This window comes from Perna viridis, chromosome 1, assembly GCF_037379345.1.
Source record: "Perna viridis isolate PV_CMFRI_1.1 ecotype Kerala chromosome 1, ASM3737934v1, whole genome shotgun sequence".
Lineage (NCBI taxonomy): Eukaryota > Metazoa > Mollusca > Bivalvia > Mytilida > Mytilidae > Perna > Perna viridis.
This window is the reverse complement of record NC_142445.1, coordinates 69,523,424-69,543,715: the sequence shown is the minus strand read 5'-3', so window position 1 is coordinate 69,543,715 and position 20,292 is coordinate 69,523,424. Positions and strand designations below refer to the sequence as shown.

General features: G+C 33.6%; 1 protein-coding gene across 2 annotated transcripts in view; it reads right to left on the bottom strand.

The window, feature by feature from the left end:
* LOC148630167 (3',5'-cyclic-AMP phosphodiesterase 4C-like) overlaps window positions 1–19,643 on the bottom strand; it is a 182,774-nt gene extending 163,131 nt beyond the window's left edge. For both annotated transcript variants that reach the window (XM_088562151.1, XM_088562176.1), the window contains exons 1-2: window positions 19,615–19,643; window positions 12,347–12,599 (exon numbers count right to left, since the gene is read on the bottom strand). In XM_088562151.1, the coding sequence (XP_088418277.1) occupies window positions 12,347–12,564 (218 nt within the window). In that variant the 5' untranslated portion in view covers window positions 12,565–12,599; window positions 19,615–19,643. The remainder of the gene's footprint in view (window positions 1–12,346; window positions 12,600–19,614) is intronic.
* Between the last annotated feature and the right edge of the window lie 649 nt (window positions 19,644–20,292).

Sequence of the window (20,292 nt, the reverse complement as noted above, 5' to 3'; positions counted from 1 at the left end):
TTCAGGTTTCAAAGATGTTTGAAAAATTGCTAACCATGACGAGGACAACTATAACAAGTGATGGCAATAGCTAACATGGCCTAAGGCCAGGAGCCTGAATTCCTCACCTGGTTGAATTTTGCCATTCAAAGGCAATAAATCTAACAAGAAATTGTCCAACAGTTTTGACTCAAGTCTTTGGTAGGACTTATCATAAGGATCATTTCACTAGTTGAAAGTTTCTTTTAATCTATCATAGTTTTCAAAATATTGACTGAAAACTGTAAAATATAACCCTATGTCAGAATTTTGCTAAACCTAACAGGTTTGGAGATATATGCGAAAAACTACTGTCTGACCCCTATGTTCTATTTTTAGTAATGGCGGCCATGTTTTTTGACGAATCATAAATCCCCACATCAGTTCTATACAGTATACCCCAAGGAACATTCATACAAAGTTTGGTTCCAATTGGTCAAGTAGTGTCAGAGGAGAAGATTTTTGAAAGAAATAACATTAAAAATGGCAAAAAAACATTGAAAAAGGGCAATAACTCAAAATTTGATCAGTGATAGATGTCATCATGCTGAACACTTTTATCCCCATGTCAGAATTTAGCTAAACCTAATGGTTTAGGAGATATATTACAAAAAATCTACTGTCGGACCCCTATGTTCTATTTTTTGTAATGGTGGCCATGTTTTTCAACAAATCTAAAATCCCAAGATCAGTTCTATGCAGGATACCCCAAAGAACATTCATACCAACTTTTGTTCTAATTAGTCAAGTAGTTTCAGAGGAGAAGAGTTTAGTATAATTGTTAACTACAATGACGGAAGACGAAGGAGGATGACGACAATGGATGCCAAGTGATAGCAATAGCTAACATGGCCTTTGGCCATCTGAGCTAAAAATCTGGGTGGGAATGAGAATCTAGGATTTTTTTATTATTGCCTAATGAAGCTAGAAATACTGTGAGCAAGCTCACAAAAAAAATATACCCTCTGCTTCAAATGGATTTTAATATAAAAGCTTGTTGGATTAAACCCTCATCCAACATCATCAGTAATTATATTCCTATGAGCACATCTACATATGATGCTCAACCTTGCTCTAAAATTTCATTAAAATCCCTTTAGCAGACTCAGATGAGTTGCACTTCAGAGATTTTAACATGTAAAATCCTTCCGTTGGCTTATCTCCCTTTGGTGTCCTCCAACAATAATTGTTTCTTTTTGCAAATTAACATATGATACCCAACATTTCTATAAAATTTCATCAAAATCCCTATAGTGGTTTAGGAGGAATTGCACATATAAGGTTTTAAAATGTAAAACATAAGGTCTCACTAACCACTTCTAACATTTCCGTTACTTTACATGTTAAAAAAGTAATTTTCAAAGTTCCACTGTGAATTCCCAGGACAAATGACATTTCAAAGTCATTATGCTTATGGTACAGTGATCATAGAAATTCTTCACACCATTTACTTGAATAAATAATACTGAAAATCCACACTTTTCACCTTTTCTGCTAACTGACAGCATGGAGGCAAATTATTCACACATGAAAACAATATTCATACACTTTTGTAGTAAATTACAAATATGATTTTGAAGTACACATTCTCAGCTTTATTTTGACCACTTTTGATCAGAATATACACAAATTATGCACTTACAATGCATAGATCTAGGTTCAGTGTATTTTTGGTACTACATACGGGGGTGGCCATTTGACCTGGAAGTGGTATGTGATACCTTAATTTGAATTATCTCCCTTTGGAGTATATAGACAGTAGTAATACTCCTGCACATCTACATATGATACCTAACCTTCCTAAAAATTTCATCAAAATCTCTAGAGCAGTTTACAAAAAATGCGGACAGACGGATGGACATCAGACAAGGGGATTCCTACATATTCCCCCCAAATTTTGTTTGCGGGTGTTTAACTACATAGTTAGTGGGTAGCTCTCTGTCTAGCTAGATTTATGCCTTAATAAAATATATTTAACACTTTAATCATAGTAAGAATTGTTCTAAAGGGTCACTAAGCGATTTAACAGTCAGCAATGCACTAACAATTACATTTAACTAAAACATAACATTGTTTGGTCCTAAAGTGTCCAAATCACTGCTACTGTCACTGTGTGTATGGATCTATTGGAATTCATATTTAAATTAGATTTCACAACCTGATTAACACTTAAACAGCATGCTGTTGTAGAACATCACCGTAGTCAATAGATTTCCTTGAGATACTATTGAACAGAGTTGGGTGTCAACTGGCTAATTGGTAGCAAGCAGACAAACGACTAAAATAAAACAAGAAATAAACATAGTTAACACAAAAAACACAAGTCTTCGAACTTTCATCCTACTATGATATGGTCACTCTCTCATTCGTTTCCAATATCATCCAACAGATTTGCTCAATTTACAAATATCCAAATTCATCTTAAGAATTTGTTGGAGCTAAGAAGGATGATATTTTCTTACTTCAACAACCGCCGCAAATAAGTTTTTTAATATTTGCAAAAAAAATACCCAAGCATCAACAATGGGGCAATTCAAATGCATAAAAATCTAAGTATGAAAACAGGAAACAGAAGGCAATCTACAAAAACAATGACCAGTAAAATACAGGTATTCTACTCATTTTTTGTGTATAAATGCATTAAATGATTGTCAAAATTCTACGTACAAAAACCAGCCAACAACCTTAATGCACCTTCTAAATGTTATACATACCCTTTGTATGTTTAAATCTTGTTCAATCATTAATGATGGCGAAGGACTAAATAAAAAACTAGAGACTCTCACGACACGGAAAAGTCACCTGGAGAATTTGAAACTGTGTACTCATTTTAAAAGGTTTCCTATACTCACATCATTCCTGCTAACTGATGAATTACTCAAAAAGGAACAATGATAAAAGGCTCTCAGATTGCCAACCCCATTAAGTGGCTACAGCCATCCAAGCCACACAAAAAGTGGGTCATTTGTAGAGGGCATCAAGGTCATCAACCCTTTCAACATCATTATTTTTTTTTTTTTTTTGAATTACCAGATTTTTGTGACCAGCAATATTGAAGTTCTTAAATAAAATGTCCTCAAAAGCCTGAGTTTTCTAAAAAAAAAAAAAAATAATAATAATAAAAAAAAAAAGAAATAAAAGAAATAAATAAATAAAAAACACCGAAACAGAAGTTGAGATTGTATTTGTGTAAATCTTCAATTTGGTAATTTTTTTAATTGAATAATGACAACTAAAAGGAAACACAGACAGAAACAGCACAAAACAATATGCCATGACCAACCCAGTAAAATCTATCAACAATACATAACAAACAGAAAACAGATGTAATTCATATCTGACAAATTGATTATACTATCAATTCTTGTTCCTTTTTTACTATAAATTTATTTTTGGAATCTAACAACTATTTCAAATATTGAATTGAATCAGCCATTACTGACATTACCAATTACTTGATATCAAACCTAAATAAATCCTACAAAAGAAACCTGCCACTCCATTATTGAGTGATTCCCTCAATTTGTTCCCCTTAGCACAATTACAGCAAACAATATAGTTAACTTCTGGGAATAAAGTTGGTCATTACTTGATTGAATGACATTCACCTGATGAAACAATACAACTGAAAGAGATTCAAACTTTCTATCAAACTTGCATTAAACTTCCTAAGAAATGAATCCCAGTCAACTACCTAAGACATTTCATCAGGCATAAATAGTCATTCAATCAAGGACTCTATTCCCTGCAGTCAACTATATTACTCTCTGTAACAACAGTCACATAAAAACCTTTATGTATTCATTATAAGTGAATTTTTTTTTAAATTTTGCTCTCCATCAGCATATTTTTTTGTTTCATTAATGAATATTCTTTTATCCTAATCCATTTACTATCTCGTACATGTTTATACATTTCGAAAATACCTGTATAAAAGCTCTTTCATGCTAAAGCATATTAAATAGTATCTGTGGTTTTTTTTACCTTTTTCTTTACCACAAGCTTTGATTTAAGTCAAAAAGGCACTATAAAAATATTCACAGAACAAGAGGCTCCCAGGAGCCTGAATCGCTCACCTTGTTGAATTTTGCCTTTCAAAGGCAATAAATTAAACAAGAAGTTGCCCAACAATTTTGACTCAACAAGTCTTTGGTAGGACTTATCACAAGATCTTTCAACAATTGAAAGTTTCTTTTAATCTATCATAGTTTTCAAGATATTGACTGAAAACTATTTTAAAAAAAAGTCATTTTTCTCCTTTCAAGGGCAATAACTCTTACAAGGAGTCTGAAGACTTTTGTACTCCTAATAATATGGATCATTTCAGCTATTGAAAGAATTTGGATAAACCTAATGGTTTTGGAGATATATGTGAAAAACTACAGTTCTTTTAATCTATCATAGTTTTCAAAATATTGACTGAAAACTGTAAAAAATAACCCTCTGTCAGAATTTTGCTAAACCTAACAGGTTTGGAGATATATGCGAAAAACTATTGTCTGACCCCTATGTTCTATTTTTAGTAACGGCGGCAATGTTTTTCAACAAATCAAAAATCCCCACATCAGTTATATGTATTATACCCCAAGGAACAGTCATACAAAGTTTGGTCAAGTAGTTTCAGAGGAGAAGAGTTTTGTATAATTGTTAAAGACGACGACGATGGACGCCAAGTGATGGCAATAGCTCACATGACCTTTGGCCAGGTGAGCTAAAAAGATTTACCAAACACTTAGATATTTCAGACTTATTTTAAAAATACAATTCACATACACATTAAATATTATCAGATTTCCCCCTATGTCCTGGTCAACATTTTGGTACAATGTACTGTGTAGTGTAATAGAAGGTAAAGTTTTTCTTTACATTAACCTTAAATTTCCTTTTTAATAAAAATTGATTTCTGACCGCAAAAATGGTCAATATCAAAACTTGTTCAAATAATTATAACTTGCATTAGGACAGGTAGAATCATTCAGTGTTAATAAAAATGCAAATTTGTGAATAATCATATGTTTGAAAAGTACAAATATTTTTTGTAAAAATTGTTGAAAATGCATTTTCCACTTTTTTGGTCACTTAGAGTCTGCACCTTCACAACCATTACAGCATTGGGTTTTTTGAGTTCTGTGATTAACATATCTTTACCATAGTGTAAGATGTTTGCTTTTGGGTGAAATAAAAACTTTTTCCTTAAAAGAACACCAATCGTATGAACATTATACTTTATATCTTATTTCAAAGACACAAATCAAGCGTAGAGTCCATGTCACCTTATAGTCAAACTAACAATACCATGTAAAATAAAGGTTTTTGGTTCAACACCTACTCTTGCTTATTATTTTCATTTTGTGTTTTTGGTAAAAGTCTTTTAATAATAATGCCATTTCTTAATTTTGGTAATTTTTTCTCCTATTCTGTCAATGGACAGCTCGCATTTTCCTCAATTTCAGGGAAAGTGGACCAATTACTTCAAGTACTTCTCCACCAAACAATCAGGCAAAATGTGTATAAGGTGTGGCAGATGAGGGGAAAAGATGCAGAGATTTTATTGCATTAACCAAGTACTTTTACCTGACACCATCCAGACGTGTCTGAAAAATTTTTTACGAAATTTTTTACGATTTTTTTTTTTTTTTTTGAAGAAGAAGAATTACAATGTGCCTCCCACTGCCTGATTCTTGCACAGAATAGTACTTAAATGTCAGTGCTGTTGTAATGATTAACACATATAATTTCTTTGGTGGCACTGTTGATTCTTCTGAAGTGGTAAATGACCTACATTCCCCAACTGTAACAAGAGGCTTCAAGGAGCCTGAATTGCTCACCTTCTTGAATTTTGCCTTTCAAAGGCAATAAATTAAACAAGAAGTTGTCCAATAATTTTGACTAAAGAAATCTTTGGTAGAACTATCACAAGATCTTTTCAACAATTGAAAGTTTCTTTTAATCTATCATAGTTTTCAAGATATTGACTGAAAACTATTAAAAAAAGTAATTTTCCCCTTTCAAGGGCAATAACTCTTACAAAAAGGAGTCTAAAGACTTTTGTAGTCCTAATAATATGAATCATTTCAGCTATTGAAAGAATTTGGATAAACCTAACGGTTTAGGGGATATATGTGAAAAACTACTGTCAGACCCTTATGTTTTATTTTTAATAATGGTGGCTATGTTTTTTGACAAATCAAAAATCCCCACATCAGTTCTATGCAGGATACCCCAAGAAACATTCATACCAAGTTTGGTTTCAACTGGTCAAGTAGTATCAGAGGAGAAGATTCTGGAAAGAAAAAACATTAAAAATAGCAAAAATGGTTGAAAAAGGCCAATAACTCCAACATGGCTTAACAGATTAAATCCAAAATTTGACCAGAGATAGATCTCATGATGCTGAACACTTTTACTCAGAAATCAGCTAAACCTATTGGTTTAGGAGATATATGCGAAAAAATACTGTCTGACCCCTATGTTCTATTTTTAGTAATGACGGCCATGTTTCTTGATGGATCAAAAATCCCCACATCAGCTCTATGCAGGATACCCCAAGGAACATTCATACCAAGTTTGGTTCTAATTAGTCAAGTAGTTTCAGAGGAAAAAGAGTTTTGTATAATTGTTAACGACGACGACGACGGACGCCAAGTGATGGCAATAGCTCACATGACCTTTGGTAAGGTGAGCTAAAAATGAGTCGGTATTTTTCAGGTTTTTGTCAGTTGCCAGATCTAATTGATTTGATAGTTGTTAACATCTGGACAGGTGATCGTTCTCATTGACTGTAATTTTGTATATATTTATACTATGTCTTATAGTGTTACCGATATACCAGATGCCTATACTTTTGTCATTTCCTACTTGTCATGTTATCAATGAAATTAGTGGCTTAATTTTTTTTTACACAAACTTTAACCATTCACTGGTGCAGATCAACCATATAAAGCAGGCTATAAACTCAAGAGTATTATTTAAAGGAACACAGAAAAAAAATACCAAAAAAAATTGTGCAAACTTCACTAAAAGATACCTTCCCCAGAAAACACATGGTCATAACATAAACAAAGACATCATATCAATATAAAGATTCAAAATATCAAGTGGCTGTCATAAACAGTTGCAAAGAAAACTGTTACGAAACAATTGTTGATAGATAGACAGACAGACAGACAAAGTAGCAGACAGAGATGAACAACATGATTATTATATACATCAAGTTAACAAAACTGAAGTTGTAAAAACTGACTAAAACATATTAAATGAATTGATATGACATAGAAATGACAAGACAGAGAATTGATAGGACATAGAATGACAAGACAGAGAATTGATAGGACATAGAATGACAAGGCAGAGAATTGATAGGACATAGAAATAATACCACAGAGAATTGATAGGACACCCAATTGGTAGAACATAGAAATGATGGGACAAAGAATTAATAGGACATGAAATCAACAGGACAGAGAATAAGAATCTATAGGATGTAGTTAGATAAATAATTAGATATAGTAAGGACAAAGAAACAATAAGACATAGTTAGGACAGAGAAATGATAGGATATATAATTGATAGGACTTAGAAATGAAAACTTTAGGATATAATATCACAGAGACATCTGTGACATATCAATAAAGCCTCATAGCTCCTTCTCAGCATTCTAACCAAAAGTGAAGAGATATTCAGATGGTGATCAAACCAATTCATCAGATAACACAGACATAACTGAATCCCTTGAAGCACTTACTACACAAGATGTTACACTGACCTCAGCAGTCAGGCTCCATTATATCATCTTTCCTGTATAACTATAGGTAACATGTACAACATCAATGGACCACATGTCTTCATCTAGTAGAAAATTCACTTTAGATACAGAACCTTTGATATTTATTTTCCATACTTATTTTTTCAACACGCATAACTTAAACTGTACTAGATTTTGAGGCTTAAAATTCATACATTAAATAAAATTCAAATGTAAAAACAAGAGGCTCCCAGAAGCCTGAATTGCTCACCTGGTTAAATTTTTGACTTTCAAGAGTAATAAATTTAACAAGAAGTTGTCCAACAATTTTGACTCAAGAAGACTTTGGTAGGACTTACTATAAGGATCATTTCAGCAGTGAAAGTTTCTTTTTATCTATCAAAGTTCTTAAGATATTGGCTGAAAAATGTAAAAACAAAAAACAAAAAAAAACGTCATTTTTCACATTTCAAGGGCAATAACTCTTACAAGAAGTTATCCCTAGAATTGTTAGTAGTCCTCATAAAAAGGATCATTTCAGCAATTGGAAGAATTTGGCTAAACCTAATGGTTTCGGAGATATAATATGCAAAAAACTAAGGTCTGACTTTCTATTCTATTCTTAGTGATGGCAGCCATGTTTTTCCACGGATCAAAAACCCCATGTCAGTTCAGAGAAGAACTTTGAAAGAAATAACATAAATAGCCAAAAAATGGAATAAAAGGGCAATAACTCCAGCATGGCGTAACAGATTAAAAAAAAATTTGATCACAGATAGATCTCATCATCCTGATCATATGCTGAATCAGTTATATACAAAATACCCCAAGGAACATTTAAACCAAGTTTGGTTCCAATTGGTCAAGTAGTGTCAGAGGAGAAGATTTTTGAAAGAAATAACATTAAAAAAAGCAAAAAAAATGTTGAAAAAGGGAATAACTCAAACATTGCTTCACAGATTGAAACAAAAATTTAACCACAGATAGATCTCATCATGCTGAACACTTTTACTTCGTCAAAATCTGGCTTAACCTAACAGTTTTTGAGATATATGTGAAAAACTTCTGTCTGACCCCTGTGTTCTATTTTTAGTAATGGCAGCCATGTTTTTTGACAGATCAAAAATCCCTATGTCGCTTCTCTGCAGAATACCCCAAGGAACATTCATACTAAGTTTGGTTATAATGGATCAAGTAGTGTCAGAGGAGAAAAATTATGAAAAATTGTTAATGACAACAAAGACGGATGCCAAGTGATGGCATTAGTTCACATGGCTGAAGGCCATGTGTGCTAATTTGAAAATCTGTGTGCAGTGCTCACTAACTATACTCGACGTCACATACAACACATTTTCGAATTGAAGCTCTACTTTTTAAACCGTCGAGATTTACCGCTAAAGTTGTCTCTCTTTTATTTAACATGAAGATAGTTCGCATATATGCATGACGTGTTAGTACCAACGAGTCACTTATTAGCTTAAATCATGCGCAACAAATCCTTACGGGAAAATCCCATACTAATATCTGCCATGTTGGTTTCTACGGGACGATTTGTTTACAAACGAAGTTCGTAAGTTCCCGTCAAACTCCAGTGACAATCGTCTGCTTGATCAACTTCTCAGTATTGTACGTTGTTCGCGTAAAATAAATCCGAGATATCCGAAATAACGCCAAAATGCATTCTGGGTTCTTTGGTTTTTGGACAAACCATTTATACGTAAACAACATCTCCTAGCAACCCGATCACTGTAAACATGGCCGACTTTTTACAATGTAAATATTGGCACCAAGAATTAAAATCTGACCAGAATTTAACGATTCAATATTTAGGGAGAAGCCGTTTGGTTAAACGAATGAGCAAGTCATTTAAGACAATTTAAACGACGGTAGGTGTCAATAAAGTCGTAGAAAATATTTTTATTCAAATTTTAACAGTATGTTATTTATGTGACGCCGAGTATAGATACCCCTATTCTCACATTTGATAACATGCACCTTTAAACTTTCATTTTGATTTGGATCAAAATCTTAAAGAAGAGGTGCACAATGGGAACATGTAATAAAGATTCTGTGAAAGTTTCATCCCATTCCTTTCAGCGGTACAGGAGGAGTAACAGATAAGAGATGGGTCCTCCATTTGCTCATATTAAAAGATGAAAAAGTCCATGTTTTGCAATGTGAAACCCCCAAATTGATTCAGATTAAATTCTAAAATAGGAGGTGCACAATGGGAACATGTAATAAAGATTCTGTGAAAGTTCCTCCAATTCCATTTGATGGTATGGGAGGAGTAATGGAATAAAGATGGGTCCCCCTTGTGTGATGGCAGGAAGGACAGATGAAAGGACACTGACACCCATATAAATATATACCCACCCACTTTGCAAGTAGGAGTATAATGATCATTAACTGTTGGACTTTTCATATTTTTAAAGTCATCTTCTGAGGATAAAAATCTATAAACAGAGAAAAACATTATACAGCTTACAATGAATTATTTGAAATTAAAATATTTACAAGCGATCAACACAGCCAGTAGAATTATGGAATACTGTCATGTTTTAATACAATGGATATTACTGCTTAAGGTAATTGTAGTTAAAAACATTCAAACGTTTCACACCAATTTAACTGCCCATTTATGGTGATAAAAGTTTAATTTAATGCTCAATAAAATTCCTATTTTTGAAGTAAGACTATTAAATTTTTAGAGACAGTTTATTTCTTTTTCGTTATGCAGATAATAAAATGAATAAAAACATCTGATCCAGTCCCAGCACATAGTAGACACCTTCATTAATAGTGTTTGTAACCATTACTGGTGAAAGGTATTTAGTGGGGATTAAACGGTTACAACAGAATCTCTATAGCTCCACACTCATCTCATGTAAGCTTTATCAGGTTTCTATAACAAAAATTTTAATATGATATGCCTCAAAGGTTTTTAGACCAAAGCAGTGGTAAAAGTTCAATAAATAGGTCACCAATGTCAAGAATGTATGAAGTCTTATTTCTGACCTCAGAGATAAATTTTATACATTTTTTCCTTAATTCATTTCTTGCAACATATAGCTGTCTTTTTACAAAATGACAGAAACTAGTCCTACAGTCCCTGAACTGATCTGCCAAACTATTCGACCGAACTACAACAAATGAGTAAACAATCTCTGTCGGACTGATAACCAATGACCGGTGACCAGTGAAGGATCTGATCACAGTTTTGTTATGTAAAATGATGGCTGATCGGTTCATGTAAATTTTTGAATTTCCATAGGAATAAGTCCTATATAATGTACTACATTAAATGTGTCTTAATTTTGATATATTAAATCCATATATTGTATTTTGTCCAATATGAAAAAAATGTAAAATAAAAGTAATTAACTGATGTTTAAATATGTAGCATCTGGCAAATAAGTGTAAAAATCAATAAACGAAATTTTACAGAATCCATAAAACATATAAAATTTACCGCTGAGGGGTCATGTGACGTGATCACTGGTTTGACGGATCCATGACTGGAAATTGATTGCTTCAGGTACTGTATTAGAATCGAAATAAACCACAGAAACTTTTCATTGTTTAACAATGGAGTGGCCAATTATGTCCATAAAATATTGCAACAAAACCAGTCCATGGTTAAACAATGATAAAATGGAGTCTCTTGATTTATTTATGAAGTAAGTAACACATGTATCAGATTTAGTCAAGGCCATGGGTTTTTAAAGTTAACCATACAGGAGTTCAACTGTAGGCCTTCATTACTAAAAAAATATATGTTGATTAAATAATTGTTTGTTTGTTTGTTGGGGTTTAACGTCCGAGCAGCAATATTTCAGCTATATTCAGACGATGAACATGAAATTGATGATAAAATGAACATGAAATGATAATGAAATGAAAAAGGGATGGGACACAAGGACAATGGGGTCGACAAATTTTGATTGCCACTGGAAATAGGGAGAGGTGGATAGGGTCAGGCAATTTAGCCTCCTGTGGCGGAGCCCTATGGTTCCTACTCCGGAAGAATATCACAGTAGGGTTCTTTAACATGTGAGGAATGTGGCATCTTTCCCAACACGGTGCACCACTATGGTTTGCGATCAGGTTTTTCGTATTATAGCCTGACAACCCCAGCATGTAACACGCCAGGGGTACCCTATTCCACCACCTGGGGCACACATCCCAGTTGCTCTGTGGGCAAAGCGCCCTAGCCCCTGGCTAGGGTTCTGAGCACTATTTAGTCTCCTTTTACGACAAGCTTAGCGCTGCTGCAGGCCTATTCTTTTAACACCCGGACCTGCATGGGGGTGTTGATTAAATAAATAAATGAATAAATGATTGAAATATTAAATAGATCTCTCAAAACTGAAATTAAAAATCATAAAATGAGCACCTGCACATTAATAAAATATCTGAGTGAACAAACATGGAGTCCGTATCATAAAATTCAGAACAGCATCAAATAAAATTCAGCATTTAAAGGAAAGTTGCCACCAAATGAAATTTACACATCACGAAAAAAATTCAAAATAGAACAAGACTTCCAATGCATGTAATTTTGAAAAAAAAAAAAAGACTTACTTGATAGAGGCAGATGGCCAAGTGAGACGAGATGTTCTAGAAAGGATCAAATATCGATGAGGCTTCTTAGACATCCCACCGTCTACTGTCAACTGGTCCTTTTTCCCTGGACATCTGTGACTGTGTGCCCAAAGATGCCCAGTGTCAAGGTCAATTGTCTGCTGTCTGCATGGTAAAGTTCGTTGTATATCCTCACTTTTGGCTAGACGGTTCAGCATGGTTTCATGGTATAGATCCTTTACCAATGACACAGCTACAATAAGAAACACTTTATTGTTGTTAAAAGTGTAGGAGAGTAATAAAATTAATTGATTATGGAAATTCCATCACAATCAGACTAGGAAGCTATCAAACATCCTAGAACCATATAGTCAGGCAATACTATTCCCAAATTAGAAAGGTTACATCAAAGAGCCTCAAACCATTGGTAGTTAAACTGATATTCAACCAATATGATCAACTAATATACACCTCTTCATGTCCTGGTATTTCATTTCATCAAACCTTCAGACAGAAAATATCAACATGTAAAAAGTATTAAATAATATTTTTAAGAAATACAAGTACATGTGTTAATTAACTACAACTCAAACAATAAATTTATATATATTAATCTTAATGTTCAGTGTTGTGCTCTCTTAGCAAAGGCTTACTGGTGCCATCTAATTATATAAGGATTTAATTATTAATATTGTCCCATATATCTTTTTATCATTTCATTTTCTATATTACTGTTTTTGTCATTATTATCACTGAGTGGAAAAAAATAGGTGCCAAGGTTTATACTTTTATCTGCACTGATGTGTTGGTGTAAGAAGAGAGAACATGTGCCACAATCTCAGTATATATACATACAGTTTAGTTTACATGTTTCTATTCTGTGACATTGTATTATTGAGATAGAGTACCACTTCATTTCTATACAGAACATTGGAGTGGAATGGAGTACTGCATTTGTTAAAGAGTAATCAAGGGAACCAAGGTTATAGCGGTAATCAAAAGAATGTAATCCAGGGACAAAGACCAGACATGGAAAACAGACATACACAACAAAGAACATAAAGTAACTAAAATCATACATACAAAGTGACAAAAGTAAATGAGCAACTCAGACTCCACTAAAAACTGGGAGCATGGACCAGGTGCACCGGTAGGGAAGCATCCTCTGCTTTTCTAGACACACCCAACGAGTTGCTCATAAAAAGTCAAGTTCGGGGTAGACAAACAAGGAAAGGAAAACTATGACCCATTGAAAATAAATCAGTTTTCATGGTGCTGATGGATACACCATAACGATCCACAAGTTCATGATGACGACCATAAAACTTCTGTAGTGATGACTTCAATCTTGTAGCAACATACACTGTGCCAGAAGCCTATTTGTTAGAGTTCTAGCACGATACAAAAAGTCTGTGTAGTTTCGGCAAGCTCTGGCATAAAGTATGAGTTGTGTTATGAACACTCCATACCCAGGAGCCGAAGGGATGTTGCAATAGATGAAAGGAAAGTTGACAATTCTGAATGAAAAGTCATCACGTTTGTCGTAAAGTTTGGTCAATAGTTTTCCTTTACCATCGATATTCTTTCTTTCTGATCAGATCAGCTGTAAAGTCAGCCTAATAAGAGTGAAGGAATAGGTCAGCAAGTAAAGAAGCACAATTTGTTCCCATTGGAATGCCGACCATTTCTTGAAAAACACATCCACCACACTGGACAAATATGTTGTCAATTAAAAATTCTAGCATTTTGTAAACATCTTCCGCTGTATATTTGGAAGATGATTTGGAATTATTTCTTACAAAGTATAAGGAATCTCTACCAAGAACTATATATTTGTATCTAGGTGTACCATCTTTTTTGGAAAAAAAACGATGTATAATGTTTTTAAGTCGGGATTTTAACTGAGTATGGGGAATAGAAGTATACAGTGTTGAAAAATCATAGGTTTTAATGCTATTATATTCAGATAATAGTCTTGAACTGATTGTCTCCAAAAGATTTTTCGAATTTTTCAGGATCCACCTTGAATTAATACCACTACGGGAGTAACAAGTGTTGTGGTAGGACTGCAGACGCTCTTTGACAGTTGTGAGTATAGAAGTTAAAAGTTTTGGAAGAAGTTTGGTGGTACATTTTAAAGATCCAGCTATGAAACGTTGTTTGTATGGATTCTTATGAAGTTTAGGAATCCAGTACATAGATGGTAAATCACAATCATCGTCCTTGGTAGAGAGACCAAAAGAGGATAGCACAGATTTATGGTTTTCCACAATCTCTTCTTTGGAGAGAGTGGTAGCAGTGTAGGTCTTATCACTGCTATTATTTTCTATGTCTACCTCTGATAATAAACATTGGATATAAAACGTTTTGCAGACAAAAACAATGTTGTTTTGGGCTTTGTCTGCTGGTACGACAACATATTTGTCATGTATAGTAGACAATGTTTTTGCTACATCGGGGTCTTTGAAAACTGATGTAGCTTTGGCACTCATTGACCTACTTAAAACTTTTATTCGTTTCAAAATTAAAGACCTCATGTAATTTAACCACTATGACAGAGAATCAATGTCTTCTTGTTCTCGTTTTATCCATTTTCTTGCATAGTCCTCGACGGCATCCATAGGAACTTTAACGTTATAATTCAATTTATGGAGCGTGGTTCACGGTACTTGGGACCTTTAGAAAGGATATTACACAGAGATTCATTTTCGATAATGGTGAAATCTCCCGTAACGACGTGACCAGAAGGACCATATTTGAATGGAGAGGTTTTGCAAGAACAGTAAGGTAGTTTAGCCTTAAAGTCCTCAATCTCGAGGTTCTGCAATAGCCTTTTATAATTGAAAATTTTGGATGCGATGAGTGAAGTATAGGAATATGAAATAATTGGTATGGATTTGTCTTTGAAATATGGGGGAATTTTGTTGGTAAAGTTTTTGTGATGGAGGATGTTAGCCAAATTAATTGCATCTATACCTTTGTTGATAAACGGTAGTGGAAGAAATGATTGTTTTTCTTCATCTTGACTTTTCACACAAACTGGTTTAAAGAGTCTGTGGAAACCAATATCCACAATGATGGCAACAAGTCTGTATAATGATGAGGTGGGGTCAGAAACAGGAGTGTCAAGACTTGTTTTGTAAAGGGAATGTAGTAGAGTGAGAGGTACAGAATAAAGTACATGTTTTCCTTTTCCTTTCTAAATCTAGGCATAATTTTTTTTCAAGAACTACCACACAATGATTTATATGTAGAAAGGTACCACACAATGATTTATATACAATACATACTCAGTGTTCTTGCATATCAGAAATATGGGTATGAGGCTAAGAAAAGGGGGTTCCGCGAGGCTTTGCCAAGCAATTTACCCCATTTCATGCCGAGTAACCCACATTTCTGATATGCTAGGACACTGGTTTTGTATTGTGTTTATCCTGCAAATAAAAAAATATATTGGTTTTAGTCTATTCTATGTAAAAAAGCCTTTTTATGTGGTTTAAAAAAAGTACCAATATTTCGCCTCTAATGACACAGTGCGAAGTAATATATTAGTGACAGTATGGGTAAGCAAATCCGTATGCGAGTCTGCCCATTCATTTTAAAATAGCACATTCAGGAGAAAATGATTTCCGTATTTGTAACCTAAATACTTATATAAATGTAAATGACTCTAAAAGTATTTTTAAAAATATTTTTTTTCGGATTTAATGCCGAAAAATGATCCTTATACAACACAACAGTTGCGGAGTTGAGGTATTTCTTTTTTGCGTAACTGGTGACACACTTTTCTGAAGAAATTGTTGACAAAGTACGCTGAAATGAGTTTGTAAATTTATGATTTATTTTGTACTTTATATCATGAAAATCACAACAAGTCTTGTCAAACACTTTTACTGTATCATTACATCCAAAACGAGTCGTTCATGCAAGGAATTTGGTGGTGGATGCATGTAAACATTAAAATTCTGGATGTTCAACGTCGCACCATAAAACATTGAGTTAACAAGCTGATTTGACTGGGTATAGAGAGATCTGAGATGAGCTGAAGGACAGATAAGTCTGCAGTGAAATGGGGAACGAGAGAGATAAACTAGTATAGGGTTACAAAATAACACAAAAAATACTCAGACACCATTCATTTATATATCACATAAAAAACAAGTCACTATTTCAATATTCATTATTTCCAATGAGGAGAAATATTACATGCAGAAAACATACAAAATGTATGACTGATTTTCTCAGCCACATCAACACGGAGGCCGCCATATTGTTTACAGTTTCCAAGGCAAAAAGTAATTCCAATTTGGGCACAGCTTATTCTAAAAGTAACTGCCCAATATCAATTAACAATATTGGACATGTAATGTTGGCAGAAAATGCGTCCTTTGCATGATAAATAGGTATAACATCTCAACATCCTGATGACTCCAAAACATTGTAATATTTGTGATGTCAGAAGAAAAAGTTATACTCAGTCAGTGACCATATATCACTTGTAAATATTCAGTCAATGCATTTTGACTGGTCAACAGTTGTAGTATAAGATGATCTAGATTGATGAAATTTACACATTAAGGAAAAAATTCAAAATAGAACAAGAACTAAAATGCATGCAATTGACACTTCCTACAGCCTCTTGTTTTTGATGGCATATTGTTGAAGTCTGAAAATATTAAAAGTTTTTAATATCAGCACACTTTTCGTATTTGCCCAAGGAGAATACCTAATAACCAAAGTAAAAAAAAAAAGAAAGAAATAGTACCATTCTACCTATAAGTCATTGTGTGGTACCATTTTACCAATAAATCAATGAGTGGTACAATCGACCAATAAATCTTTGTGTGGTACACTATCAATAAATCATTGTGTGGTACAATCTACGACTAAATCTTTGTGTGATACAATCTATCAATAAATCATTGTGTGGTACCATTCCACCTGTAAATTATTTTGTGGTACAATTTAAAAATAAATCATTGAGTAGCTACTTTCCTAATCATCGAATGTGCTTCATGATTGTTGTCTATTAGAGTCTTTGTATGCCATGAAGTATTGACACAATTATTAAGCCAGTCGATGCATGCTCTCCGGTCATAATAAGAGGTCAGATCTTTTGTGCATGACAGTTTAACATGACAGTTGAAATTCACTACAGGAAAAGTGTCTTTCTTAGCACATTTGATCACGTTGGTAATCGATTTATAGTATGATTCAATGGAGTCCGCAGATAACTTGCCATATAGACACTCTAATGTCAACAGATTTTGAGAGAGGGCAATTGAACAGTGATTGGGATTAAAATTTTGCCAATGGGACCATGGCCCCCTTACCCTTCAATTCAATAGGACATTTTCAATTTCAATGGGCCATTCTCAAATAATATGGGACAAAATTTGGAATAGCAGCTAAGGCCAGCTAGACATAGATATTGAAGACCAAATAAAAATTTGTAGCATAAAAAAACTTTAATTTACACTACAGATCAAATGTTTGTTAAGAGTTAACAATTAACATGTCAATTAATTGTCACATTAAAATCACTTTTCTTTTCTGTTGTTTGAGTTTTTAAACTAATGTATTGTCTAGTCCATTATCATAGTCCACAGATCACCCATCAGTTAGACCCTAACTTGGCTATTAAAGTAGTTTATCACAATTGATAAGAAAGGATCATATTTTTTTTGTTTGGCTGCAATCAGATTTTGAACTTTTTTGGGGTGCTTCAGGACCAGATAATATGACTCCGCCATTATCAGTAACTTCAATAGGGGGTTCATAACCGTGTCAAGCTGCCAAGTTAGATTCTACAACAATTGCAGTTTGATTCTGGTAATTACCATCATTAATATTTTATAGGCGTTGAAAAAGATAATTTCTTCTGTTTTTTGGATAGCTTAAAAATGTCTTTGGTGGCATTTTCAATTTCAAATGGGACCGCCAGTCCACACTTTTCTGATATTATCAAATTATTTATTTTTTCTAAAACAATGTTTATTGTTCTTTCAAACGCATAAGTGATCAAGAATATGTAATCTAAAAAACTGACAAAGTATTGTTTCATTCCCCGGTCTCCAGATCCCCTCAAAAACGTGATGATCAAAACATCCGCCTGCAGCTAATAAAAACATTGTTAAAAGACACGTTCATGCTTTTTTTACTATCACAAGTAGTGGACAACACTCCAGTATCAATGATGGAAAGTTAATGCGCGCACATGACGTGACACATTAGACACTCAATGTGCCATTCAAAGAGGAAATGTGACTATGGCGCATGGTAATCCCAATCACTGAATGAATAGTCACTTGTCAATCTATTCTTTCTTCCACGATCCCAAGCTATTCGTGTTCAGTTCACACATTCTTCATTCAGTTGTGAAGGTGAATAGTTAAGACTTCATGAGCGAAAGACTGGACAATGATCAAGTTAGAGCACTGATAACACAACAGTTCATTACAAATTGTAAATAATGTATTCCCACTTCAATGTGATTGATCGCAGTTGATGGACCTCCTTCATAGGATTTAAATGTCTGAACTGGACCATCACAGGTCTGCATGTTTAAGATTATGATCAGTTATCATGGATTCCATTGTTGTGCTTCTAAACATTTTGGTGGAATTGATATTGATATTGATATTGATATTGAATGAAGCAACTCCAGACCAAAGGTTGCAAAGTTGCACCTATAGATATCTTTCTGTTACAAAGAAGATTAGACAAGTATGTAATCGAAGAGAAGATTGCACAGCAGTTCCAGCATAATAAATTAACAGACTTATTACTCATGGTTGACATTTTAGTACATATGTTCCTTCAAAAATTTGTCCTGTGGTATCCATGGTTTCATAAAAATGCCTTTCAGCCAAAATTCAGGTCTACACACAACACATTCATCTTTGGTTGTAATATTAAGTTGAGCAAATGCCGTTCTCATATACAGCTTCTCAAAACAGTGTATTAAGGTAACACTAACACCATTTTCAGTCAGAAAGGAACACAATGAATTCTCTGAACAGAATTGTTTGTCCATTCCTCCAATATATATATATATAATCAAGTAACTCTTTTTTCAATACTGAAATTATAACCATGTTCCCAACAAAATAACTAGCTTTATGGAATTTTCAACATCATTGATGCAAGATTTTCTCAAAACTCACATTTTCAGCTTAAATCACACAACTCCCAATAACTTTTTTTATTTACAGTTTCTAATTCAACAGAGACTGCTCCTACAATAAACATTTAAAGTTTCTACTTACCACTAATTCTTCTTCCAAAGTATTCCAACCTGGAAAAAAAGAATTGAATCAGTGCTTAAATGTAGCAATTACATACAGAAACCAGTGTCATGAACATATACACTCCTGATTTCAAGTAGAAAGGTTATCCACAAATAGAGGAATTTTTACTATTTTTTTTTTTATTTTGTTGTGCAAGTCAAATAATTTAAAATTTTAACCAAATGAAAGTTTTTGAGAGAAAAAACAAGATAGCCATATGTACCCATATATCCCCCAACACTGTTGAGATTTGAAGTTCCCATGATCTGACAAAAGCTGTTAAATAAAAATGGTTGTACAGTTTGCCTATCTCCACTTCAAAACAATATGGAAGGAATGAGCCAAAAGTTTAAGAAAAGATGCACCCACAAGGTCTTTTATTTATAAATTTTAAAACAGACTAAGCAAAAAGAGTAAGTTCCATAACTCCTACAAATCAAAATCAGGGTACAGTATTCACATCAATATATCCTACCAAATTTGTCAAGCAGTTTATCAGAGAAGACCCATAATGACCATTATTGAGAAATCTTGAAAATAGTTTAAGTAAGTAAAATAATTCCAAAAAATCCTACATACATTATATACACATCTCCAGTTCATAATTCATATAACCAAATATAGAAGAAATCTGACTAGAAGACCAAAGAGACAAAT